The sequence below is a fragment of the Astatotilapia calliptera genome, chromosome 2, assembly GCF_964374335.1.
Source record: "Astatotilapia calliptera chromosome 2, fAstCal68.1, whole genome shotgun sequence".
Taxonomy (NCBI): domain Eukaryota; kingdom Metazoa; phylum Chordata; class Actinopteri; order Cichliformes; family Cichlidae; genus Astatotilapia; species Astatotilapia calliptera.
In genome coordinates this window covers 2202673-2230585 of record NC_137423.1, presented here as the reverse complement: position 1 = coordinate 2230585, position 27913 = coordinate 2202673, and the positions used below count along the sequence as shown (strand labels likewise).

The 27913-nt window shown below is 44.5% G+C and overlaps 1 protein-coding gene and 1 long non-coding RNA gene across 5 annotated transcripts; one reads left to right on the top strand and one right to left on the bottom strand.

Moving 5' to 3' along the window:
- Positions 1-855: 855 nt before the first annotated feature.
- naa15a (N-alpha-acetyltransferase 15, NatA auxiliary subunit a) lies at positions 856-26792 on the bottom strand. Of its 3 annotated transcripts, none has more exons than XM_026181421.2 (20): positions 26565-26792; positions 25578-25662; positions 23809-23913; positions 23489-23646; positions 23169-23303; positions 22589-22742; positions 19123-19242; positions 14610-14705; positions 14044-14150; positions 13884-13956; positions 13601-13770; positions 13361-13513; positions 12221-12349; positions 11717-11930; positions 10377-10570; positions 10194-10302; positions 9104-9202; positions 8866-9009; positions 1518-1615; positions 856-1438 (listed from the first exon to the last, which is right to left on the bottom strand). In XM_026181421.2, the coding sequence occupies exons 1-20, from the start codon at positions 26616-26618 to the stop codon at positions 1229-1231; spliced, it is 2607 nt and encodes an 868-aa protein (XP_026037206.1). In that variant the 5' UTR covers positions 26619-26792; the 3' UTR covers positions 856-1228. The 3 variants fall into 3 exon arrangements, with proteins under 3 accessions (XP_026037206.1, XP_080165101.1, XP_080165103.1); XM_080308975.1 differs by lacking the exon at positions 26565-26792 and adding an exon at positions 26234-26254; XM_080308977.1 differs by lacking the exon at positions 26565-26792 and adding an exon at positions 25744-25899.
- LOC145432270 (uncharacterized) lies at positions 14066-16494 on the top strand. 2 transcript variants are annotated; one of them, XR_013912555.1, is made up of 3 exons: positions 14066-14206; positions 15383-15506; positions 16445-16494. It is a non-coding gene; the product is annotated as an uncharacterized LOC145432270 (long non-coding RNA). The 2 variants fall into 2 exon arrangements; XR_013912552.1 differs by having other exon boundaries at positions 16442-16494.
- Positions 26793-27913: the final 1121 nt, after the last annotated feature.

Genomic DNA, 27913 nt, shown 5'->3' with positions numbered 1-27913 from the left:
TAAATCTTTACTGAAGCTCAGTGTTTGACACAATGTTCAAACTCACTGCTGTAATAACTAATAATGATTAATATAATAACTATAATATTGGCCATATTATATTTACACTGACTTTAGTCTCATGAACAACATGAGCTATTTGTTATTTACGAGCTGATCTTAAATGACTGTTCAGCACAGAAATGAAGCCCAACTATCATGTTTTACAGTCCTGTGGTCTCAGCCTCAGATACTCATCAAATCACAGCTCATGTAGAAACAAATGTACAAAATATGTTCTCCTTCATTTCTGTCAAACAAAGCTGTATGAAAAGTTTCCAGCTGTTAGTATCGTGGTTGCTAGGCAACCTGAGCAGCGCGTGGAGGCTAGACCGTCCCATTTCACAAACCTACAAGCCTCGCACTTCCGGCCTTAGCGGTCTTTGAGTACGCGGCCCTTGAGGACCGCTGAGGCTGCAGACCCTGAATTGGGATCCAGCCTGTGTGTCACAGAAATAAGAGGCTGCAGGGGAAGCTGCTTCTTGGGTCTGACACCGAGGGCAGAAGGCTGCTCTGAGGTCCTTGCCTTGCTAGCATGTGAAAAACCGGTCGAGCTGTTCGTCTTGCTTCGTTAACGGGAATAAGTCTAAACCAGCGGGGCCTGTGAAGCGCAGACCCAACAGAGCTGACTCGAAATTTCGAGTTATGGAGAATTTTTTATTTTTTGTGTGGTGGAAATGGGCATCCATAGCCATGACCTCTGATTGGGGTTTGAGGTTTTGTTGAGGCAGCCAACACAAACAGTCATGGCACTAGGCTGCATGTGATGTCACTTACCTGAGCACACAAACATCATTAACGCCATCACGAGTACTGTTTAGTTTTGCAAACATTGTTTTATTAATCCATCAGTTTGTAATATATAAATTACTTTTAAAAATCTGAGAAGCAGCTGCACCAACAAGAAGAAGATGGCATGAAAACACAGGAGTTATAAAAGCCTAGACTGTGTTTACAGAAGCCATTTACCCAGGAGGTCCACGTCTCCCACAATCCTTTCAAGCCTCCCGAAACGTATTCGTGTTTTTTCTGTTTTACATGTACTCAACAACAGTTTTGTTAAAAAAAGGTCTCTGTGTCTCCTGTGGCACTCGGTCCATCCAGCTCAGTGCAATGTCAGGGAGTTTGTTTGTTGTTGGGAGGGGCTACGGCGTGTGGCAACATGCTCGCTTCTCCTCCTCATCACGTCTCACATTTCATTCGCAATGTCATCGAGCTCTCCTGCCGACAGGTCGCCATTAGAGCTGATTACGGTGCTGTTGTCCTGGTAACCAGGCGGCATGAAGGCCAGGCTGTAGGGGTAGATTTTATGGCAGGCAGCTCGATAGGCCTCAGCTGCCTTCTGCTGACCCTCACCTAGCTGGCCGTCACGCAAAGCCTCCAGGACCTCGGCACAGATCTGCAGCACAACACACACAAAGTCAACTACAGTGGACACAAAGCTGCTGTGTGACGTCACTGTGGACAGCACCACAAACCTGAATGCTTCGTCCAGCCAGCGACTCGTCCAGCGCTGTAGCTATCTCACACGCCATCTTATCAGAAGAAGGCTCCAGGTAAACCATCATCTTAGCGGCTGAGAGACGACACACAATGATTTCAAACAACACTGAACATCACGTACGAACTGACAGAATCTGCACAATTCGAACGAGCATGAAAAGCAATATGACCGTCTTTGTTATCCGACACAGCCAGCGCTCTGTGGCGAGCTCCTTTCTAGTTCGTTGTAGATGAAACGGTTCAGAAACAGTTATTTTTAAAAGGATATTCTAACACCACCTCAGGAGGGGTTTCGCTCTGTTCTCTGTCAAGACGAGCGCTTTGATAATGAGGTCTGAGGCTCTGCAGAGGCCAATCTGGAAATTTACCTCCTGAAAGATTTGACAAAATATGAGTTTTAGGGGTTTATTAACATTATAGCATTTCCTATTGTATAGTTCAAATATAAGAATTATATTAAAGGGAACACCGACCCGCCGGGTTGTAGAGCACCTGATTTCAAAATGTCTGTAAACAGCGTCTGTTGCAAACTAGCATCACACGTTTGTTGTTTTACATTCATTTCTATGGGACCAAAGTGATTTCCTGAGCAAATCTGAGTACTCATATTTTTCCCTTTTTACTCTCAAACACCCTAAAATTCACAATATGATCGATAAACATAAATATGACACGATGCCGTTTTAATTTAACATGAACATATAACATGACCTTTGAAATATAAAGGATCAGTAGAAGCCCGTTGATGGTAAGGGGAGGGATCTCAAACGTTTTACAAATGCATACATGTTCAAGTGCAAACTAGTAACTAAGCTTAAACATGTGTGCAGTCATTGGTGTGCAACGTTTGAGGGCTAAGCTGCTGCTAAAATGTTCACTTACTGGAGACAACATCAAAGTGTTATTCCACGTTTCCTGGATTATATTTATATTAAAACATGTAGAGCTGTATAAAGTGCTCAGCTGGAGGAGACAAAGCTGTGTAAGAACAAGTCCATTTGAACATTTAAGGTTTGGATAAAGGCGAACGTAAAACCGCTTCGCGTGCAGTCAAACTGCTTTGTGTTTGTATAAAGGACGGGGAGCACACAGTGCCAGGTTTGTTTGGTTTTGTTTGCTCGTTTGTTTCAGCTCTTTGACCATGTTGGTGCAAAAACATCATCTTAAACCTGCCAAACTTGTCTTCCACATTTAAACAAACGGGAACAAATGGCCAGAAGCAAAGTGCCAGAAACACCATTTAAATTGACTTTTGGCACTTTGCTACTGTTGTGTTTAGACAAACAGTTACTCTTCCCTTATACATACACTAGTGTTAAGAGGCTTAAAGTTACAGCGTACCAAACTCCCACCAATAGTTAGAAAACAGAACTCGGTTGGCTGCAATATGCTGACCCCCCCTATCACGTGAATGATCCTAGCCTGGTGGGTAGGACAGGACAAACATGTTGTAGCCAAGACATCGAAGACACGACATTTGGACGGTACCCACGATGACCATGGTTGGTGTAACAGGGCGGCCCTTAGCGGCTGGAATCACAGTGAGATGGACCAGGGCAAGTGCAGTGGAACAAGTATTAATTTGCATACAGCTCTCCTTACAAACACTTCATCTACTGACAACTGGCAGCCTTAAGTACTTCCAGCTGTCACAGACTAAACCATTATTCCACTCACAGGTAAATTCTCAAATCCCAACCTTCCACCACATTACACAATATATCAATTAGAATAAATAAATATATACATTTCACACTTTCATATTAACAGATATTTGACTTTAATCTTATACCAAAGCCCTTATTATAAAAACCCAAACATCCAAGCACAAAGACTGCCCACACTCCCTTAACCCACGGTCTCTCCCAGAACCTTTAAATGGTGTCTGGACCTTGGAGACAACACAGGAAAGAAAGGTGAGTCCTCACATCTTACAGTCACTTCTTTGCATCACCTTTAATTCTACATTTTTCACACACGTTTGCATTACTTCTTACTGGTAAAGCTTATTTTCTCTCAGTCACCGTCCTTTTCACAGACACCACCACGTTCCTTGATGAGGAGCAGCTGTGCAGGATCTGAAACAAGGCTACCAACTGCTTTTAAAATTCCCAATAAATATTCAATAAATAATTAAACTTCTTATGTGCAAATCCATGGTTAAAGTGATAAAGTGCCCTTAATTAAGTGAAAGGTGTGCTATAAAATTATAATATAACTAACAGTAAGGGAGTCCTCGTCCTTACAGCCAGCGGGCGTCTGCTACGGTTGGGACCGGATCCAGCTCCACCCCAGAGCTGTCAATGCTGGGTGAGAAACATCCACCTTGAATTACTCTGGAGGAGGCTGTCGGACTCTGAACGGGGTTCAGGTTGGTCTCAGCTGGAGTACAGGGAACTACACCTGACTTTCACATTTTCAATGGAATAAAGCCATTTAATCACCATTTAATCATCAAATGTGTTACTGAATTATTGTTTCTGACCAAACCTGAGGAAGCAAAAATTAACAAAAGGAAAAACGACACTGATGAGAACGCGACCAACAGGCAGAACGGGCGACCGGCAAAATAATCGCTCACAAAAGCAACGCCGGCCAGTTATTGTAATGGAAGCGTCAGTAACACTGAACTGTGTTTCAGTGCACCTGGATGAACCTTCCTTCAGCGTGTAACACCACGAGGAAGTTTTTCACTCATTTAATGCTGTTTATATAAATCTAAATCTCCACTGAAATGAGTTTGTTTCTAGACCGTCTCAATTTCCCCATGATAAACTCGGACGCTGCTAAAAAACCTGACGCCATGGCGAAATCACTGTCGCCATGAGAAGCATGCAAAGTAATAAGTCTCCTGGTCCTGTTTCCACTTTAAAAGTGTCAGGATAAACTGTTCCCAGTGCTGCTCACAGTGTATAAGGAATCCTTGCATCATGGCACCCTCAGAGTCCATTGCTCTAAATCTATCCCAGTGTCATCACTGCGACAAAGCCATCGGGCAACTTGACACGTGCTCTTCTCTTGCTCACTCCTCGCTCGCTTTTGGCAGAATTATTTCGATACCACGACAAAGATCCTTTCAGTGACCTTCCCCCGTGTTGCCATATTTAGGCTCCCAGTCGACTATAACTGGTTTACCTCTAACCAATGAAACATTTTGGCGTTTATTTCCTTACTGGCAAGACATCGTCTTCTCCTTCAGCAGAAGTCAACTAAGCTCCCTCCAGCACTCAGTGACACCACGTCTAAAATTGGAGAAGATTAGATATTCAGTGAAAGGTAACGCTGATAAATGTGATCATATTTGACGTCCCTATCATCCTTCTGTTCTCTTCAGTCTTTCTGATCGATGGATCCGATCTCTATCGATTCCACTCTCTCTGAGACCATGAAACGGTTCTCTATTCTAGTCTTTCTGCCTAGTTTTATATGATCATTTCCCTCGTGTTCGCCCTGTTGTGTCACGTTTCTGTCAGTGATGTTTGTCTCCCTGTTTTATTTAGGTAATCCCCGTCCCATTTGTTAAGTATTCAGGTTTATTTCAGTAGTATTCAGTTTCGTGGTCTCTTATCAGTTTCAGCTGTGTTCCCGAGGTGTTTCCTCTCTTTCAATCCCAAACCTTCTGTTATAGTTGCAGTCTTTGTCTTTTGTTTATCCCTGTTTTTCCTCCTTGTTGCTGTCCTATGCTTTGTACACGTTTCCATCTCTAGTTAGCTTGTATTCCCCAGTGTGGATTGTTTAGTTCCACAAACATTAACTGTGCATTTTCCTGCAGACCTGCACAGAAGCACTGAGTTTGGGGCTAAACTCCGCTGAGTATTAGCCTGTTAATTAAAGCATTCATGAGCATTTAAGGTTACACAAAGGATAAAGTGACAAAACGGCAGTTTTCTGACAATCCTGGATAAAACCAACAGAGATTTTGATTATTTTTATGCAAAAGTTTTCCATTTGCAAGGTGAAGCAGGTAAACTTGGGGATGCATTCTTTGAGCTGTTAGTGCTCCCCACAATATCTGATGATTCAGCTTAATTTACATGCTCACACTGAGCTGAAAGAAATACAAACCATAATATCTTCCCACTTAGATAATAAAGCCAGTAACCAGATGCCTTCAACACTGGATTCTATGAAATGTTTAGCTGCTGTCCTACTTTGTTACTGCCAAAAGAAAAACTGGTTAATAGACTGAAATTATCCATCAGACCACACTGGCTTTATGCCAGGCAGGCACACGTATTTAATTTGTGTCACCTTGTCAACATTTTGTATGCAGGACAAACAGTGGAATCAGTCATTCAATGAAATAGAACCGTTCGACATGACGCACCCTTTAAGTTTGGTTTTGGACCCACATTTATAGAATAGATTGGTACACATCACGACTGTATACAACACGTATCTGTGGATCGTATATTCTGAAGCAATTTTAATGTAAAAGTCTACATCTGCTAACAGAGAGAAGCCAAACTGTTGTTCATTGTTCTTGTAACAGTGTAACGATCTACTCTAACAAAGGTTGTCCCCTTTTCTTCCTTTATGTGCTACAGAACTACATTACATGCAGTTGAGATAATCTCGTGATGACATTCTCTGACATGTCTCTAAGTCCCCTCTCTCTTAACACCAAATCAGTTTCTGGTTTTTCTATACATGGAGGTAAGCAGATGTATGCCGGTCTCCTCTTGGGTGGATGTTACTTATTTACAGCCCGTCCCTTTCATAACAGCGATGGACGGGAATCACAACAAACAATCCAGAAGAACCTTCCACAGCTGGTTTGGCAAAATAAGAGAGCAAGCAAAGCGGGGCATCCATCCTGGTACGAGGATGTCAAATTAAAATAATTAACTAAAATTATTGTTCTGCCACATTTTTGCCACCTATTTGGCCAATTCTTGTTGAGAGTGGAAAATTACAAAGAAGTCAGAATTTCAAAGACTTATCTGCCAGAATCAGAGGAAGTTGGCGTTTTTCCCTTGGGATTGTCCATCCTCACATGGTGGGAAAACGGTCCACACTGCACACCTGCCCAGCGTGGCTGCGTATGAACAACTATCCCATAAGAATAAAACAACATTGCTTGCTGATCTCCATCACCCTACTCAAGTTAAATCATATTTTAGTAACAGGTTTGTTATTATTAAATACACTGAGAATCTGATGGATAGACAAAACAATACATTAAGGCTGCCAATATGTACTTTATGATGCTCTAATTTGTGGAAATCATTCTTTGAAACTAATTGGAAAACTGATCTAAACTCACAGTCTGCAAAAAGAAAGGCATGTGTAACATTTGGGATCTTTAGATAGAAAATACATTTGTGTCGTTCACACAATTAGAGAATATTTACAAAATCCCTGCATCTGGTACTTAAAAATTTGAGATTATATATTTAAAAAAAGCAAACGTGCCCAACTCGACACCACGGATGAATAAATTCAATACTGACGCTGATAAGTCTCCTTATTCCTGTCACAGTCACGTGCAGTGGATGCCACATTACTCCACAGAAAGGTTTCATAACCCCAACATCTCACCCGTCTGTCAGAGATGCAAATCTGTCACTGGCAACTTGATTCACTCTTTCTGGTCATGTACAAAACTCAGCATGTTTCAGGGTTTTTCTGAAGCACATGGGGAGACCTGGTGTGACAGGCTCAACATCAGTAAACAGGTCTGAACAGAGAAGTCAGAGAAGCTCATTTCTGACTGATGACAGCAATACAGAGGCAAGTTGTTGAAAATATCCTGAACTCTTAGTAAGGGCTACTATTAGTCGCTGTTTGTTACCATTAGCCTCTGTTAGCTACTCTTAGCCTCTGTTAGCTACTCTTAGCCTCTGTTAGCTACTCTTAGCCTCTGTTAGCTACTCTTAGCCTCTGTTAGCTACTATTAGTCTCTGTTAGCTACTATTAGCCTCTGTTAGCTACTCTTAGCCTCTGTTAGCTACTATTAGCCTCTGTTAGCTACTATTAGCCTCTGTTAGCTACTATTAGTCTCTGTTAGCTACTATTAGCCTCTGTTAGCCGGTATTAGTGAAAAGTCTTTGAAGTGAAATTAACTTTGTTGGACTCTGATGCTTGGTGAGTAAACTCCAATATGGTGTGAGAATGTAATTAAACTGTTTATCAGGGGGAAAGTTTAATTTTTAGATACCAAAAAAAAGGGTAACATTAGCTGGCATGATTTTATAGGGTTTATAAGCTAAGAGCAATATCAGCTTATAACCAGCTATTCTTGTTTAGCAACCTGCTGTCAGCTGCCCAGAGAGTCACATATTTAATCTGCTAACAATAAGTGAGTAGAATAACATCAGGACTACATTTGCAATACATGATCCTTCATATCTTGAGTCTAAAGGTGCAGGCCTGAATTTAAATTAGCACGAGAACACTTTGAAACCCTTCGTCTTTGGTGTGCTGCATGTGTTTGGAAATTGCAATTACATATGTAATTACGCACCGTGTGTATTTATGATCCTATATCCGTTTTCCAATAAACTCAAAAAATTAGCAACTTTAACTGAAATATGCTGAAAATGCTCAAGACTGAAGTGAAAATGAGTAAAACAGCAGCTTCAGAAAACATGGAGGACTAATGCTCCATCTTTATAAAGATTACAGCCTGGTTTCAAAGAGTGAACAAAAGATTTCAGCACAGTACTTATTTTCCTCTTATGCTGTGTGTAAAAAATGTTTTTTAAAAAGGACTCTTTGTTCATAATAACAGACCTGTGGCCTGACCCAAAGCGGTCACTTCTAAAGATTCTCTTTCAGACACGTTTTCTAATATGTCTGAGCCCACGGTGTCTGACCCCACAGTGTCTGACCCCACAGTGTCTGAGCCCACAGTGTCTGACCCCACAGTGTCTGACCCCACAGTGTCTGACCCCACAGTGTCTGACCCCACGGTGTCTGACCCCACGGTGTTTGAGCCCACAGTGTCTGAGCCCACAGTGTCTGAGCCCACAGTGTCTGACCCCACGGTGTCTGACCCCACAGTGTCTGACCCCACAGTGTCTGACCCCACGGTGTTTGAGCCCACAGTGTCTGAGCCCACAGTGTCTGAGCCCACAGTGTCTGACCCCACGGTGTTTGACCCCACAGTGTCTGACCCCACAGTGTTTGACCCCACAGTGTCTGAGCCCACAGTGTCTGAGCCCACAGTGTCTGAGCCCACAGTGTCTGAGCCCACGGTGTCTGACCCCACGGTGTTTGACCCCACAGTGTTTGACCCCACAGTGTCTGACCCCACAGTGTTTGACCCCACAGTGTCTGAGCCCACAGTGGGTCATAACATTCACCACCAGGTTTGCGTACCAGCCAGTCTGTGTGGGATGGAGTTGGAGTGTTGGCTCAGGTAGCTCTTGTTGAAGCTCTGAGGGCTGCTCTCTCCAAACAGCCTGGAGATCTCGTGCTTCAGCACCGTTCTCACTGCCTCTGCCAGATCCGTGCTCCCACTCACTGTAAGTATATAAGACAGCCCAGTGAAGCTTTGAACGGTGATACCCCGAGACAATCACAGCAGTTCACGTAGCTCACAGAAGGTCACACTTACCTCCTTTGAAAAAGCGGACAAGACACTGATGCAGCCATGGATTATTAGGTTCTATGTGAACAGCCCTCTTTATGGACTGCAGCATCAGCAGGTACTTCTCTGGAGAAAGACAGAGGGACAACGTTTTTGTCATTTTTCCAGAATGTAAGAAAGTCGAACTCTGAATTCCTCCATCTACCTTCATTTCTAGATGTTCAGGCTGCTAGTTATTATTACATCTCTTAAGCTTTCTCGTTTTCCATGAGTCAATCTCTTCCATCCTAGTGCTCTTCTGTGCCTTTCAGATTCTCATTCAGGTGACTATCATCTCCACCTCACTCTGGAACCAGGCCATGAAGGAGAGGGTCTAGTGGCAGAGCCTTAGCCCACAGAGTCATGTTAAGGTGCAGCACAAATTAGCAACATGGGCCCGCCTTCTTGGGGCTCACCACCTGAGTGAATTGGGTTGTGGTCAACAGTTGAGGCCCTTGCAGTCTGACCCCTGGCTACTGAAATAAGCTCGAGACTTGACACGTCACCTTCCTAATGGGCAGCCTGAGCTTGAAGGAGCATGAAGGTGAGAGATACCATCAGGTAGATGTTTCTCTGCACCTCTAGGTTGGGGAATGTGTCCGACTGTGCTTTGATTTGTGCCGTTGCTGGAGGAGATTCTGGAAGGAACTGGTGAAAAACACCAGGAAGTTCAATCAGGTAGCAGGACAGGATGTTTGACAGGCATGGTGTACCCACAAATATAGTGAGGGCACAAGTGCACTGCAGTACCAGCGTGGCATTTCAGAGGCCATGGACCATGAGAACTTCAAGTTCATCCTCCAGAAGAACTTCAACAGCAGTCAGAGAAAGGGTGGGGACATGGGAGTCAGAGCGGCATGCAGACTCATCTGCATGCCCTCACCCACACTTTCCCTCTTCATCTACAGTTAGACCCTGCAGCATCAAAGCAAACGCTGCTCCACACTAAACCTGCACGTCATGTTACTGTGACAATAAGCCAAAGATACTTCTGGAACACCTAGTATGGACTTGGACACTGGAATAGCAATACAACAGTACAAACTGAGATGAGTCTTTGTGCTGAAGCCCGTCTCACCTTTCCTGAAGTAGATCTCAAAAGCCAGCAGATGAGTCTCAACCTTTTTCCGCACCAGGTTCTTAAGTGGGATCAAGAACTTGACTGCTTCATCCAAAGGATTCTCCGGCTGGAAGGAGGAGTTGTTTCATTAGTAACATGTATGACTGAGGGCAGCTGCACCAGCTGCAAACATCTGCCCACCTTGGCCAGTTTGTCTGGTATTAGTTCCTCTTTAGGCCCTCCAATCTCTTCGTCATCATCCTCCTTCTTCTTCTTCTGGTTCTTGAGCTGCTTTTCCTTCTCTGCGTTCTTCTTCTCCTCTTCTAACTGGGCCTTCTTCTGTGCTCTTCGCTGTTTATTGCGCAGTTTCTTCAGCTCCTTGTCTGTCAGATTTTCTATAGAGAAGAAAGAGAAAACCAGTGTTATGACATAATGCAGTGCCTTATACTCCAGCTTTGCATGTCTGCTACGTCTGAAGACAGAACAGACCTCAACTTGACTGTACACTGAAAGACTGGTTTTAAAATTTGATTTAGTAAAGAACTCGGGCTTAACCCCTGTACAGCAGCGGTCCCCAATCCCCGGGCCTCGGACCGGTACCGGTCTGTGAGTCGTTTGGTGCCGGGCCGCGAGAGTTGAGGTTCAGGTGTGAAATGTCTGGTTTTCAGGGTTTTTATCGGTTTTCAGCGTTATTTTGTTATCGTTTTTATCGTTTACTAGGTTTCCCTGGGTCTTTTCACGTGTGTTATGAATAAATCTTCTTTTTTCGGTACCGGTACTAGTTTTATTTTGTCGTATTTATCCGCGACACCTTAAAGGCCGGTCCGTGAAAATATTGTCGGGCATAAACCGGTCCGTGGCGCAAAAAAGGTTGGAGACCGCTGCTGTACAGGACACCAGGCCAAAGCTTTTGGCTATGTGTGCAGGCCTGTACTGCAGAACACAGCCTAAGCTTGTGGATCGAGTCTGTGAACATATCAGATTCTGAAACTCAGAACTGTCAATGGCTTTTTTGTTTGTTTTAGTTCAGTTTTGTTTGTTTTTTACATTTTGTGCAATGTCCCAAATTTGAAAATGCTGTTTTCATGTACAGAGATAGTTTTACACAAGTTCTGCAGGAAAATGCATCCATTTTTGTTTTCTGAGTGGTATGAAAGTTACACATCTTTGCAAGCAAAGACTAAAAAAGCCAAGACCCCCCACGAGTGTTCTGAAAGTTAAAATCATCTTTAACTCTTTAACAATCTGTATTTCAGAAGCTAAATATCAAGCCATCTATCCAAGGTTGGTGCTTCAATCCCTGCAAGCCTAATATCCTTACAAACAAACTAAGCCTAAATTTGCATTGCGACACATCCATCTGAGTATGAATGTGTATGAATGGTAGACAGGAAGAACTTGCCTGTGTGATATGGTGAATGAGGTAAGCTGTGTAAAGTTGAGTGCTCAGATAGGGTAGAAAGATAAGAACCAGTTCATAACATCGTTAAAAGAGCTACTTGTAAATCAAAGTCGTGCTGCGCGTGCACATAGAGTCTGACCCGTGTCTGCCTGGCTCTCCTTGCTGTCATCAGTCAGAGGTTTGTCGTGCAGGGTCAGGTAGATCTGTATTGCAGTGCGAGCAGCTTTGTAATAAAATGGGTGCTGCCGTAGGACATCCTCCAGCTTCAGCAGGTCCACGTAGGAGCGCAGCGTCATCTTCCTCATGCAGTAGGTGTGGAAGTCAAACTGGTCATCAGTGATCTCCACAAAATGCTGATGAGGAGAAGAAGGGGGCAGCTTTGATCAGCAGGTGATCAGAAAACTTCTGATCGTTATGATAACGTTAGGTCGTCTCAGTTGCTTGGATTAAGACTTTGTGGAAATTAGCTGAACTTGAAAGGTAAGACTGTGCTGCAATCTATGATGTTTTTGGAAATCTTTTATTTGTCTTCAAGCCAGAGATTGTCACCTGAACTAGAGAGGTAGCAGGATGTTGTAGAAAAGGTTTGAACGTTTGTCGTTAGCAGTTGGGTGGAACGTGTGAATATGAACAATGAACTCACTCTCTCAATTTCATGGCACTTCTTCAGGGCCTCTCCGTACTTGTTCAGCGCCTTGTAGGCCAACGCACATTCTGTCTGGAACCACATGCACTGCATCTCGTTCAGGTTATCCACTGCCGACGTGCCTTCCTGAAATACACAAACTTCCAAACTTACTTTGTGCCACCAGAAGACAAACTGAGGAAAATGATATGTGCTGGTGCTAAGCTGAAGCTGAGTAGCTGAAGAAAAGGTTTACGTAGACAACGAGGTTGGTGTTTTGTCTTCATGCAAACAGACGGATCACATCTTTGATCTTTTCAGCTTTGAGCTGAACTTGACAGCATTTCAGTCACAGCTGCACTGACCCTGTACAGCAGGTTTGTTGTGTCAGAGTGATGTCTGTGAAGGGCATCGTAGTCTAAGGAGCTTGGAAAGAAAAGCGTCTGGACTTCTTTAAGTTGTCCCTCTTTGGGGGGACACTCCCACGGGGTTTAAATCTGGGACTCTCCACCATGTGACTCATAGAACTGAAGAAGCTTCTCGGATGAGAGGTGAAACGTCTTCAAGCAACTTACAGAAGTCCAGACGCTTTTCTTTCCAAGCTCCTTAATCACAGAGTGATGCAAAAGGCAACACACACACACACACACACACACACACACGGGTTTTTGGCTCAGAGAAGAGCTCGAGAAGATGTGGAGGGTGAAGGTAACGGTGGTCCCCGTGGTAATCGGAGCACTAGGTGCGGTGACTCCCAAGCTAGGCGAGTGGCTCCAGCAGATCCCGGGAACAACATCGGAGATCTCTGTCCAGAAGAGCGCAGTCCTGGGAACAGCTAAGATACTGCGCAGGACCCTCAAGCTCCCAGGCCTCTGGTAGAGGACCCGAGCTTGAAGGATAATGATGCAGAGGCGAGTACATATATATACATATATGTATACACACACACACACACACACACACACACACACACACAGATATATAATCTCTTAACTTCAATTATAGGCTTTGCTGTTGAGTGCTATGTACAAACTGGAAGGCCAAACAACACCAGCTCAGGTCCACACTCCCCGTCCCAATGACTCCTCCCTCTCGATCACTGACACAATGCTGGAGTTTTATTACTTTGGCAACATTTCAAACATGCCATCTGCTTACTCGTGTGAACTTGGAGCACATCTCCTCTGCTTCCTTGATGAGGCCAGCCTTCAGCATGTACTTGGCACACTTGGAATTAATGAAGCGGTCTGCAGTGTCCAGGGCCTGAGCCTCGTCCATCCACCGAGCTGCTTCTTTTATGTTGCCTGCATGCTAGAGGGCAGAGGAGCTGGGTTAGCAGACATGGAAAGATCACACAGTGAACAAAAACACCTGTGTGTGCAGAGCTTTCCACCACACCTTGTAGATCTTGGCTTTGATGAGGAAGAGCTCAATGAGCGTAGGTGTGCTGTCGATGGCTGCATTAATGAACTCCAGCGCCAGGCGTGGCTGGCCGACGAAGTCAAAGTGCTGTGCCAGGAAGTACTGTACCCACAACAGGGTGGTGGGGGGTTCCTCCTTCCCATCATCTGTGCACACATTTAGTACAGCTGTCACTGAGCTTTGGTTCAAGTCACAAACTTTCAAATAAATAAATGGAGACTGGAGATGATGGAAACCATTATAACCAATTAGCACTCACCATTTTCACTAAACATTCGACAGCTTTTTAAACAGGTTTCATAGCCAACTACTGATTCTTCAATAACTGTGACCTGCACGTAGAGAAAACAACTTTATTATCCCTTTATTTTAAAGAACATTTTCAAAACAGACTTACGTTTTAAGCACCACAAACGTACTTTCTCTTTGTCGCTGTAAAGGGACTTGAGGGTGGTGAAGACGGGAGGACAGCCTTTGCTGAAGTTGATCCTCAGGTAGCTGTCCAGAGACTGACGAAACCTCTCCCCTGGCCAGCACAAACACACAGCAAACACACAGCGAGGTTTACGCTGTCACTAAAATGTGAGTTACACTCATAAGCTGACTAATCAGTTTGTTTCTGCTAATTCTGAGCGCACCAAATACAGAGACAACAAATCCCAGGTCATGAGTGTCGCCTATTCTGAGCCGCAGCTGATTCCTTCCTGTTTGCTGTGATGAATTCTAACTGTTGATGGCAACTTTGTACAAACCCTAAACTTCAGGGGCAGCGCATACTTGATAAAAACATGCTGGGTCCATCGTGTTACGCACTGACACAGATACAGCCATAAGCTAATTTTTTCTCTTTATTTAAAAAATAAAAACACCACCTCACAGAAGCAGTAAACACAAGTGTGAGAATAACAACATTGTGATTTGGTATTTAATAAAATAAAAGACATAACAGACAGAAAAGGTGTATTTGCCAAAAATCCAGGTTTACCAGTGAGGAAGTTGAGAGGCAGCCTTCGGGGAACGAGGCCTTTAGGAAACTTTATGCAGGACGCTTCATAAATCTTCTGCCGCGCCTCTAAACTGCCTGAAGAGAAAGGAGGAAATGGTCAACTAAAGCTGCAGGGGTCAGTTAATATCACAAATTCACACAGACAATCCAAACTTCTGCTCACTCAGGATATCTGCTGAGTTCAGTTTGTTTGGTGGTCAAATGGTGCATTATCTCGCAGCCACAGAGGACAACAAACTGTAACTACAAAGGGATGAACGTGGCTGTTAGGAGCTAAGAGTGTGCTATGACCACATTCCCCACATTATTACAGCACAAAGAGCAGGCGCCATGGCTCCATGCTGCTGTTCGAGCATCAGCAGGTACACAAGGACTGGGACGAGCTCAGACATCAGTTTGGAGCATAGAGCAGCAGACATGGGCTCACAGCTTGTGGATATTTGTGCTACATTCAGGCGTCCAGTGCAGATTGTGACAGAGGCTTCAGTTTATTGAATCGTATCAAAACAGCCTCCAGAAATGAAGTGGATCAGCGTGTACAACCACTGAAGACTCGAGACAGACAGATGGACAGTTTTGTGCTTATTCTAACGTCATTTATTAAGAATGTTCATCTATAACGGTTAATAACCCTTAAATGACCACGAGTAGTAGAAATGTTAATAAAAATTGTCATTTTCACAGTATCACCTGTCATTGTGCAAAATGTCAAAGTTTTAATGTGAACAAAATGTTAGTGCTCAAACCCACAGGAGCCCCACCCTGACCCCAGGAGGAGGACCTTCACACCCACTGTGAAAGAAGCAGACGGGCTTTTAACTGGGACAAAGTGTGCAAGTAGTGGAGAAGAGAGAAGGACACACAGCAAAGAATAAGGTGAAATTCAAGTCTTCAGTTGCTAAAGCGTATAGTTAGGCTGGATCAGGTGACCCTGAATCCTCCCTGAGGCTACGTTCACTCTGCAGGTCTTAATGCTCAATTCAGATTTTTTGATCAAATCCGATTTTTTTTGTCTGCTCGTTCACAGTACAAATAAAATGCGACAGCAAACGCACTCTAGTGTGAACGCTCAAAGCGGCGCATGCACAAAAGAAGACGTCACACACGACGCGCTCTGTTTAGACCCAGAGCAACAGGATGTTTGACTGATGGCCTTAATATAAAGACTTCGGACTTTATGTTTCCCAATTTTGCTTTAAGTTATAAAGTTATTTTGTTATTTGCATAATAATGATCCTTGTTGCTGTTTTAGAGGAGCGCTGCTTCAAAGGATAGCTGCAGATTTCTGTCAGAATCTGCAGATTATACAGTACAAAGAAAATGTTCACGTTTCTCCAACGTTGTCTTCCCAACAGTTTCACTGACATCTACACGGGATGGCCAGGAAGCGTTCGCCATGTGTTCTCAGGCGCTTCTGCGTTGCTGATAATCGGCGTCTGTCTTGTGTCAGTGAGCAGCAGTCGCTTTCTAAAACATCAGATATGTATCGCATTCAGTACCACATATGAAAGTGACCCAGGTTGGATTTGAAAATATCGGATTTGTGGTTTTCACACTGTCACACCATGATCGGATAGATGGGTCGCAGAGGGTTAAAAAAAAAATAGGATTTGATGCACTTTCACCTGCAGTGTGAACGTAGCCTTAGTTGTGCTCCAATAGACGTAGGCTGCTGGGGATTCCCATGATGCACTGGGTGCTTCTTCTTCACTCACTATGTGTTAACAGACCTCTCTGCATTGAATCATATCTGTTATTAATCTCTGTCTCTCTTTATCCTGTCTTCCTTCTCTCACCCCAACCAATCACAGCAGATGGCCCCGCCCCTCCTGAGCCTGGTTCTGCCGGAGGTTTCTTCCTGTTAGGACCCTCTTACCCCGTGCACAGCAGATACAAACTTTGCAACTGACCAAAGCTACTTTTCCAGTTTGTGACAGAAATGAACATGCAGTTATCAGATGTCCTCAGTTCTCAAAAAAGAAACAACCAGGGGTGCCGGCGTAGCTCAGTGGATGAGCAGGCAACCATATGTCGTATGGCCGGAGAGCAGTACGCCCGGGTTTGAGTCCGACCCTCTGCACGTCCTCCCCTCTCTTGCTCCCTGCTTTCCGTCTATCTACACCGTCTCTATCCAATAAAGGCGAAAAGGCAAAAAAAATTTACCTTAAAAAAAGAAAAACAACCAGAAAATGTTTAAACAGACTCCTGAAACTCTACTTTCCACACGCAAAATGCCCAACATATGAGCAGTTCTACAAAAACATGTTGGTAGGGCTGTGCGATATGACCAGAATCTCATCTCCCGATATAAGACATCTATCGTCCCGATAACAATATAAATCACACAAATGTAACATTTTCTGTAAACTCTGTGAATCTCCACTTGTGTGAAGTGTTTCCTGCTGCGCGTCGTGTAGCTGGAGTCGAGTGTTTTAACCGATGCATGAAACGACACATTTTTAGACAAAAGTTGTAACGGCGCCGTTTTCTTTGTGAGTATTTATTACACGGCGTGCTGCGGGGAGAAGCCTGTTCTAACGTTTGAGTCTACGGTTTATTTTTTAGCACCTGGCGGCTCTTTTTTGCTTCTCATCTATAAATAATCTGCTCTTTCACGTGATTCAGTTTATTTTGAAAAGTCTCAACAGGATCTTGAGCTTTATTGTGAAAGGTTTATGTGGAACATAAACAAGCGGACACGCGATGGTTTTACCGTCGTTGTTGCATCGACGATGCATAAAAACAGGCGCTTCTGTAGTGTGGTTATATTAAATATAAGAGAAAGAGAGACGTTTAATAAATGAATATAGGCACTACAGTGACATCAGAACCATGAGAAATATTGCTGTAAACAGTTTGTTTTGCGACACCACGAAACAAACGATAGCGTGAAATGAAACGACAGACGTTTTTATATCGTCATCAGATATACATCGTTATATCGAACAGCCCTACATGTGAGCTCTAACAAGAAACGATATGAAGGTCATGGCAAAAAAAAGAAAATGGATAGAGAAACTCAACAACAAGGCCCACTTACTAAGGCCTGGAACAGCTGTGTGTGTGAATCCACAGACGCCACTGAGTAAAATGAAATGTCATGTTCCTGACTCCATGGTGAGAGCAGTGGAACCATGCCGGGAAGGGTGGCACCAAAGTTCATCCCCGACCTTTTCAGAAAAATGGACCAAAGTGTTAATGAAACCGAGGCATCCAGATTCTACACTGTGTGTGAGAGGTGCTTCAAACGGGTGCAGGGTGAGCACTTCTTTGGACTCTGGAGGAGCTGCCTGTTGTAATTAGGTGCATATATCAGACAGCAACAAAGGTTTTGCACCAACAGAGTCCATGACCGAGCAGACATCTCCAGCCTGCGGTGCTGCTAGCTGCGTTTACTGGCACCGCAGCTTCAAACATCTCTGGGAAAACACTGCACTCTATTCTGAAGTTGCTAAGATCTCTAAAACCACCATATCAGGGACTGGGAAATGCACTGGATGAAATGAGAGCTGCACTTTCAAATGCAGAGATTCTGATGAAATATCTGTGGTTTCAAGGAGCTTTTTGTTTACAGCCACTGCAGATTTCAGCAGACCAAAGGAAACAGGAAACGTTCTGCTGGCATGTCTGTTCTTGAGCAGGAGACTTTCACCAGCTGCCACTTTATTATTCCTCCTTATTTCTGTTCGCTGTCCGAGTCTGACTGTCAGACACAGACCCCTCCCCCTGATCTGTGTGCATGTGTGTGAGACTTTTACAATCAACTATTATTATCTTCTCATTAGGACTGTGTGATATGGCACAGCTCTACCAGGAAGCACAGCATCATAACTGCAGGGCAAGTACAACAGAGTATTTGTAGTACTAATAACCACAAACACAGGAAATACTGGTGCTGGCCAGTGGTACCCGTCATCTTTCTAGTAGATACACCTGGAGCATCAATTTCAAAATTCTAGATCACGTTCACAGGATTTTTTGAAAACTTGACCTTTGAACTTGGGGTCAAAGTCACTGAGATTGGACCTCAGACTGGAGATCAGAACTTTTAGTAGATGCATTTCTAGAAAAAGTTATGCAACACTCTCTAAAATTAAAGCTGTGCAGAGCTCTGTGTGTCCCTGAGGCACATATCTGTTCCCAGGATCCTTTCTAAAGCTCAGCAGGAGTAAATGGTAAACTGATTCTTATATAGTGCTTTTCTACTCTGCCGGAGGACTCAAAGACCAGCACGTGCATAGACATTCATTATATGTGCTGTTGTTTCCTTGCACACAGAATAAATGCAGCTCGCTACTCTCTGCGTCTCACTTCATAAGGGAATTTTTCTAACAGGCATAAATTTGAGACTCAACGTTGCTTTGTTCTCCACGTGATTGCAATCACAAACTTGTGTCCACGCTGCCTGTGCAGCAGCCAGGCAGGGAGACGACAACGCCTTCATTATAATAAGTAACAACAGAAGAAGTGTGATGGATGAGGAAGTCCTCACCTGGCTTTAAGGCCTTTTCCAGGCCTTGGTAGTAGGCCCAGTTTTCTGGGTTCCTTTCCTGGAGTCTTCTGTAGACCTCTGAAGCCTCCTGATGTTTCTCCAGCTTTAGCAGCAGCTCTCCTGCAAACACAAACACTCGCTGACTCAGAGGTCTCACACTTTTAACACCAACGACACCCACAGCCATTCTTGTCTCTTTCCCCTTTTGTTTGCTGAAGGCCGGGTTTCTTTTGTTGATGAAACCTTGACCCTTCTGCTTTGTCGCCCTCCAAGTTGCCAAAAAAGGTACTGTTTACACCTGGAAATGTTCCAGTCTGGGTTTAAAACACACCACAGCACCAAATCTGCTCTTTTAAGAGTTTTTAATGACATCTTTTTAGCGATGGATTCTGGGAACAGTGTTTTTAAGGAAAGGGAAGGAGAGCTACAGGCAGAAGATGGAGAACCAGCTTCAACAAAACAACGTTGGTGAAGTCTGGAGAGGCCTCAGAACCATCTCGGGCCACAAACAGCAGAACTCTCTGCCTGGGAGGGACGTGAGATGGGCAAATGAACTGAATCATTTCTTCAACAGATTTGACTCAGCCATGAGGCAGTCTGCAACATCGGCTGCAGACTCACCCACCCCCACTGCTGCTGTTCCACCTCAGACACTTCCCACCTCCTCTATTCACCCTGCTCACTCCTCCCCACCCCCAACAACAGCATCCAATACACACTCAACACAAGGCTCCAGCCTGTCTCTCTCAACCACCCAGGTTAGGAGGGAACTGAGGAGGATTAATGGCAAGAAGGCAGCGGGCCCAGATGGCATCAGCTCGAGGGTCGTCAGGTCCTGCGCGGACCAACTGTGTGGGGTGATGGAGCACCTCTTCAACCTGAGCCTGAGGTTGGGAAGAGTCCCACAGCTCTGGAAAACCTCCTGTGTTGTACCAGTGCCAAAGACTTCACGCCCCAAGGACCTCAACAGCTACAGGCCGGTGGCTCTGACATCCCACCTGATGAAGACCCTGGAGCGGTTGGTCCTGGCTCAGCTTCGGCGCCTAACAAGCTCATCACTGGACCCACTTCAGTTTGCCTACCAGCCTGGCATTGGAGCGGATGATGCCGTCATTCACCTCCTACATCGTTCCCTCGCTCACCTGGAGACCGCTGGAAGCACTGTGAGAATCATGTTCTTTGATTTCTCCAGTACCTTCAACACCATTCTTCCCTCGGTTCTAAAGGACAAGCTGGTGAACTCTGGAGTGGACCATCACCTCACTACCTGGATCCTGGACTACCTCACCGACCGACCACAGTATGTGAGGACTCAGGGCTGTGTGTCGGACAGGGTCGTCTGCAGTACGGGGGCCCCACAGGGAACGGTTCTGGCTCCGTTCCTCTTCACCATCTACACTGCAGACTTCTCCCACAATTCCACCCAGTGCTTCCTGCAGAAGTTCTCTGATGACTCTGCAATAGTCGGCCTCATCACTGATGGGGACGACAAGGAGTACAGAGGTCTGACCCAAGACTTTGTGGACTGGTGCCAGCTGAACTACCTCCAGATCAACGCCAGTAAAACCAAGGAACTGGTGGTAGACTTCCGCAGGCACAAGCATTCTCCACTGCAACCACTGAACATCCAAGGTATGGACATTGAGGCTGTGGACAGCTACAGGTACCTTGGTGTTCATCTGAACAATAGACTGGACTGGACTCATAACTCAGACGCCCTCTACAGGAAAGGGCAGAGCAGGCTGTACCTGCTGCGGAGACTCAGGTCGTTTGGAGTGGAGGGCCCACTCCTGAAGACCTTCTATGACTCTGTTGTGGCTTCTGCTATCTTTTATGGTGTGGTCTGCTGGGGCGGCAGCATCTCTGCTGGGGACAGGAAGAGACTGAACAGGGTGATCCGAAGGGCGAGCTCTGTTCTAGGATGCCCTCTGGACCCAGTGGAGGTGGTGAGTGACAGGAGAACGGCGGCTAAGCTGTCATCCCTGTTGGACAACATCTCCCACCCCATGCAGCAGACTGTGACAGCACTGAGCAGCTCCTTCAGTGGGAGACTGCGGCACCCACGGTGTGGGACGGAGAGATTTCGCAGGTCTTTCCTCCCCACTGCTGTCAGACTCCATAATAAAGACTTTAACTGATCAAGCACACACATCCACACATGTGCAATAATACTAAGTGCAATAATCCTTTCTGTCATCGTTGTATTTTTACTCAGTTGTATATAGTATTTGTATTTGTATTCTATTTTTATCTTATTGTATATTTATTTTATTTTATTCTACTGTATATAGTATTTTATTTTATTCTATTCTGTACAGCTGTGTACTGTATTTATTCTTATTGTATTCTAATTTTTGCCTCATAACTTTTGCACTGTCCACTTCCTGCTGTGACAAAACAAATTTCCCACGTGTGGGACTAATAAAGGTTATCTTATCTTATCTTATCTTATCTTTTACCTGTGCTTTAAGATCTAACAGCTGCTTCTGACACAGCCTCATCTCCACACTGGAGCAGTGGGGGCAGCTGTCAAAATTTAAGCCGGTCCTGTTTAGATGCCACCTGGAGACTCCGATCCATGCATTCATCACGTCTCTCCTGGATTATTGTGATTCTCTTTAGACTGGACTCGGCCAGGCCTCCCTGTCACGTCTGCAGCGGGTACAAAATGCTGCTGCACGATTTTAAACCGGTACAAGCAAACGAGAGCACATTACCCCAGGTTCAGTGTCCCTTCATTGGCTTCCCATTAAGTCTTAATGGTCTTTCCCTTCTTATTTGTCTGAGCTGCTTCCCTCCCACATGCCGTCAGTGCTCCTCAGTTAACCAGGTGCTCTTCACTGTCACAAAGACATTTAATAAAACCAGACGGAGCCTCTGCAGTTTCGTCTGCCACTGCAGGTCAGGCAGGCTCCATCTCTTGCTGCTTCTCAAACCCATTTAAAAACACACCTTTTCTTAAACCTCTTACTCTGTACTGCTTTATTCTTTTATTTTTGTGTACAGCTGTTATATTGTTTTAAAGCGCTTCAGAAATAAAGTGAAACTGAAAAGGAATGAGCGTAGCAGGGAAGGGCTGGGACTAATCCCAGGCACCATGGAGCGAGGTGACATCACATGGAGCGAGGTGACATCACATGGAGCGAGGTGACATCACATGTCACGAGGCTAACACAGAGACATTTACAGTCACATTCACAGCTAACCCCACTAACTGCACGTCTTTAGACTGTGAGGAGCCCACCTCCTGCTGTGAGCCAACAGTGCTGCCCACTAACTACACACAGTACACTGAGTGTGCTTTATTCTTGTGTGCCAAATCTATTTTGTTGGCGCTAAAGTCCAGTGAAGCTGATAATTCATTTTCTTATGAACAGCAGCTGAAAAACATTTGCAGAAGCTGCAGACTTGACTTGGTTTACCACCTGCAAACACTCAGTGAGCAGCACGACACTGCACTACCCACCTCGGGTCTCCTCCACAGCCAGCTTGTCACAGATCTGTTTCTCGTAGCTGTTGAGGTGATCGAAGGCCTCCTTGTGCAGCCCGGCTTCCCTTAGGACCTGGTTCTGATACAGCAGCAGTTCACTGTACTCGTAATCCACTTTGTCAGGCGATGTCTGAAAAACAACGCACATAAAAAGGAACAAAAAATGATACATTGCCACATGGACTTGAAATGCCCATATTAGGCCGGATGTTTCACTTTGAACTTCACGTATATTATTTTTATTATTAGTAGTAATTTTCCTAGAAGGTTGGATGGACTGGACACCCCAGAGTGCACACTAATGCATCGATCAGACCTTCTGCTGCTTCTCACTACAGACAGCCAAACAGACGAGCCTAACTTCCTGGTCAGAAAAATGAAGCCCGTGCAGATGTCCCTTAAACCTGCCACCAAGTGGCAGCAAGTGTAGCTGCAGAAAGACGTGCAGACTTCCAGAAGTCGATGAGAACAAGGCTTTTTCTGCAACAGCTCGAATACTTTAAATGATCACTGCTTAGTTAAGGTCACGAAGGCCTTCTTATCCAGAGCTACTCACCTGTTGTGTTTTGCGGAATTCCTCAACAATCTTTGCAGCCATGTCAAAGTCCTCTAACAGGTGATAAGCCACTGCATAGCCGATCCAGGAAGCTCGTTGGGCTGGGCGGAGCTGTAACAGCTGGTACCGAGTCTCCTGGAGAGGGAAAGAGGCGCCATGCGCACGGAAGCAGCAATGTTAGTCCACAACTGTCCGTGTTTACAATCCGACTTTCCGTGTTTTGACGCTAAAAAGGAAACTGACGCACGAGATCAGTTTGCCCAGCGTCAGCCTTCTACGGCCATCTTTTGATTCAGACGGTCTCATTTGTCATTCCTCACCCTGTATCCTTCCAAGTCTCTCATCTGGATCTGCAACAAGGAGAGGTCTCGGAGAATCTGCAGATTGTCCTTATCCCACTTCAGAGCGTTACGGTAACACTTGATGGCCTCGTCATACTTTTTATCTGAGCGCTGCAGCAGGCCATACACATGCCAGCCTGGCACGGTCAGAGCGTCAGAGAAAATCACGCATAAACACAGTTACCCACACGTTACACGAGTTCATATGAGAACTCAGGCAGACATTTTTCACAGGTTTCTCAGAGTGGATTCAGCAGCTGCTGTTAAGCTGAACAAAGGCAGGAGCACTGAAAGGATACAGACGTGGCTCTTGAGGTCGTTGCGCAGGCCTCGTCTCACCAGCTCGTACGCCTCCTCCTTCTTGCCCAGACAGTTGAGAGTTAAACCCTTCATGGCCAGCGTCTCTGGAGCAGGAAGGAGTGACGCATTCAGAGAAAGCTGACACGATGTGACGCATTTCACCACTCTTAAATGTTACTTTCTTCACAGAGATATGTGCAGAGAGTAATTTAGCAGCTTTTATGTTAAACATTGCTCATTATATCTTTACTGAGTTTCGTCAAACTGTAAAACCTCAGCAGCTTGCATTAAAAAGCCTGCACTCCTCTGGGCTCCAGGCTTTCCAGATGATGCAGGAACCTCTGTGCTGTGATAATAACTGATCAACTTTGGCTCACAGTCTGAATCGCAGCTCATCATGGAGGCGTTAACAGTGACGAAGCTTCCTTACTGCTTTGGACTTCATTAAAGTCTGTCTGCTCCTGAAGCCAGAGCTGGGAATGATCTTACCCTAACAGTAAGACAACATATTAGTGGTGGAGAGCAGAACTCGTCAGCCTCCTGGTAGGTGCACCTATGGCATTAATCACCTTGTTCTCAAGTTATTAGAGTTCTTCACAGGACTTTCAGACACCTTGACCTCTGACCTTGACCAAACTGTCCAGGATTATTAGTAAATACACCGATGGTATCAATTTGAAACTCGGTGAGGGGAAGATATCAGCAGAACAGATACTTATGACACGCAACCATCTTATTCCCAGTTTTTGCTCACTTACGGTTCTGTTGTTGTCGTCGGCAACATAACTAATATTGAACTGAACAGTTTTCAATATCAAGATTCTGAACATGTGACTCCACTTGGGATTTTTCAAAGTACCACAGGCAGCAATTATTCCAAGCATGACATTCTTTTGGAAATGAAGACATTTACATAGAGTGCAAAAGGGTTGAGCCACCACTAATTTCTTTATTCATACATTCAACTATCAGGGGTTCAGCTATCAATTATTTTATTAAGCAAGTACTCCATCAATAATTCCATTAATTAATCGAGTAATCAGATAAAAAAAATTCTCTCTTATTAACGAGCAATAATAAATATTCAAAAGAGCAAAAAAAACGCAGGTCTTTCAGAGTGATCTGCTCTGGGTCCATTATAGAAACTGCATCCAGCTGCAAACATCTGTCAAAAAAGACCTTTCCAAATGTATTTATGTGCATTTTAAAATTTTACATTTCGAAGAAATAATTTTCTTAATTGCAAAATTAAATACATTTTAAAAGGTCCGAGAAAAAATCTGAAGCAGAATCAAAGGTCAAAGTCAAATAAAAGAATCTTAATGTAAGCAATGTAATGTTTGTAAGCCTTAGCATGTGTGGCAGCAGCAATAAAGAAAAGCAAGCAGTCTGAACTTTGGCCTGTGCTTTGATGCAAAGTGTCTGTGCTGCTGAAAACGTTATGATGGTGCAGATATTAAGAATGAATTTTAATACTAATTCAGTGTCCAAGATAACAGACCCAAAGTTTTACTGGCAACATTTTTAGTTTTAAACTTTAGAATACTGAATGTAGGAGTTTAGAAAGAGCGGCAGTTGTTTACAGCTGTTTAATCCCAGTGTTCCTGGATGAATTCACACTGGGATTCTGGTGCTTATTCCACTGTATGGGAGTGCAACCAAATGTACACAATGATCACTGTGTCACATTGTGTTAATATCATTAAATATCACGTCACCCCTAAAACGACTGGAGGCTGACAGTGAGCACGGTGCATCAGGTTCTTACCTCCATGCTCAGAAAACTTGGGGTTACTCAGGATCTGTTTGCAGAACTTCAGACCATTCCTGTACTGCTTGTGTTCATAACACCTCTGTGAAAAAGGACAAAGCACATTATATCAGGTGCCTGACACTGCAGCGAGTCATCTTAAAGTCCACGAACAGTACATTACTGTAGGTCTGCAAAAGAAAACACTGTTCCAGTGACTCTGTCCTTCCTCCAGCCAGCAGGAAAAGCACCACATGCTCCTAAAGCAGCATCAACAAGTCTGCGAGGATCCCCACGGCCCAGTGACATAAATGTCATCACCGTACAGTCAGCGCAAGGGTCTGTTATTGTGACCACGCAGACCTGCCTGCAGAACATTTACAGCAGTTTTTAAGACTTTATGCTTTCTCCATATATTTCAATTCAAACCGTCATTAAAGCTTATTATTGATAATGCGTCTGATGCAGTGTAACGCCACAGCGAGGAGCTGTCAAACGGCAGCAGAGGGCATCAACATGCATGCGTGTTTTCGAGTCTCTTAACTATAACAGAAGCGGCTGACGTGTTTCGATGTGCCGGTTTTCACGTTGCTGTATTTAATAAACCGCTGCGCCTTCTTATCTATGCGACACTGTAAATGATCAGTAGAGCAGTGAGAGGAAGCTCCTCGCACCTCCATCTGGGCTGACCAGCTCCTGCAGCCGCTGGACTTAACTAGTCCAACAAGGTGCAACTGTTTTGGAAACAGACCCGAGACAAATGTGCTCATAGACGTCCGAGCCGAATACGTCCCCATGGCCAGGCACCAGAACTACAACACGTGACTGGTTTCGCGGCGTTCCAGCTACTGCTTAATAAAACTGCCGACTTAATCGCAGTGTGTCTGGCGTAGCGAACACATCCCTAATTCACTGGCACGTCTCTTGTAGATCTCGCAACTGAAGGCTACTTGGCAAACTACCATTAGCCAGCAAGCTAACGTGATCTCGGGTATTTTAACCTACCAGAATTCTTTTGAAGAGCGCGTTCTCTTTCGGCGGCAGGGTGATTGTGGGCATTGTAGTAGCTTCTTATGTCTCTTTCGGTTTAAACATGAATAATAATGTCCTGGCTGAGGTAGAGAGACCAGGCTGTTTCGATCTTTTGAGACACCTCTCTTTCTCACGTGTTGACGCCAAGGCCCCCTTCCGAGCAAAATGGCCGACGCGCTTCTCCTCCGGGTCAGCCTGTTCTGTGAGCCTGCTCACAGGTCGGAGGTGGTGGGCGAACACACGTTTGACTGGCACCTCACCGTGCATCAGATGACACCGCAATTAAACCACGTTATACGCAGTGATATTTCTTTCACTGTAGTGGTAAAGAGTAATTTCTGGATATTTAAATATAATAACTGACAAATTCATTCGTTAATTTTATTGTATAACGTAAAATTGGATTATGTCTGTATAAAGATACCAGTTTAACCATAATCAAATGTTTGTTTCCAGTAAAGGGGCAGGATGCTCCGGAGTGGTCGTTTGATTTATCGGTGATCTTGGTATCAGGTCTGACAGGAAGTTTAATCAACCGCGGTGCGAACGTGCGAGTCGAGAGGAAGGTGCTCTCTTCAGCGAAAATGACTTTCAACCGGTTGCTGTCCAGGGCTGTTTTCGTCAGCAGAGGTAAAATCACGAAAAGCTGTTAATTATCGTCGTTAAAATTTTTAAGGCTACGTGATTTGGCTCGTTATTTAAAACAGTGACTGTTTGTTTTGCAGGCTGACCTTAGCTTAGCTTAGCTTAGCTTAGTTTAGCATTCTGGTAGCATGAATTGGTTTTGGCTTTATAACTAAGGGGTAAAATAAAACATCAAAACTAAAGACTGGTAAAGTATTAGCAACTGCTTTCAACCCAGGTTTTCAGTGCATGTTTTGTTTTGTGTAAAGATTAAAAAACATCTAACAGGTCATCTACTAATCACGGTTGGTGGTTCGATCCTTGACTTGCCAAATGTCCCTAAGCAAGATAATAAGCCCAAGTTGTTCTCCAATGTATCCGTTAGTGTGGATGTGTGTAAATGTTAGAGTTAATAAAAGGTGCTTGTATGAACAGGGAAGTAGAAAGGCGCTATATAAGAACCATTCCATTTACCGTTACTTGGACTGTATGAGTACTGGCTGCCCATACAAAGACCGTGTTTTTCATGTTGTTGTGGTTTCTCATTGTTCCAGCTGGCTGCAGGTCTGCTTTCACAAGCTCCAAGCCTGATATGACCAACCCCAACTGGTTCAGAGTGGGTCTTGCTTTTGGAACATCTGCTTTCCTATGGGGCTTGGTGAGTGCATCATTTCATATGTACACCAAGGTGCTGTTTT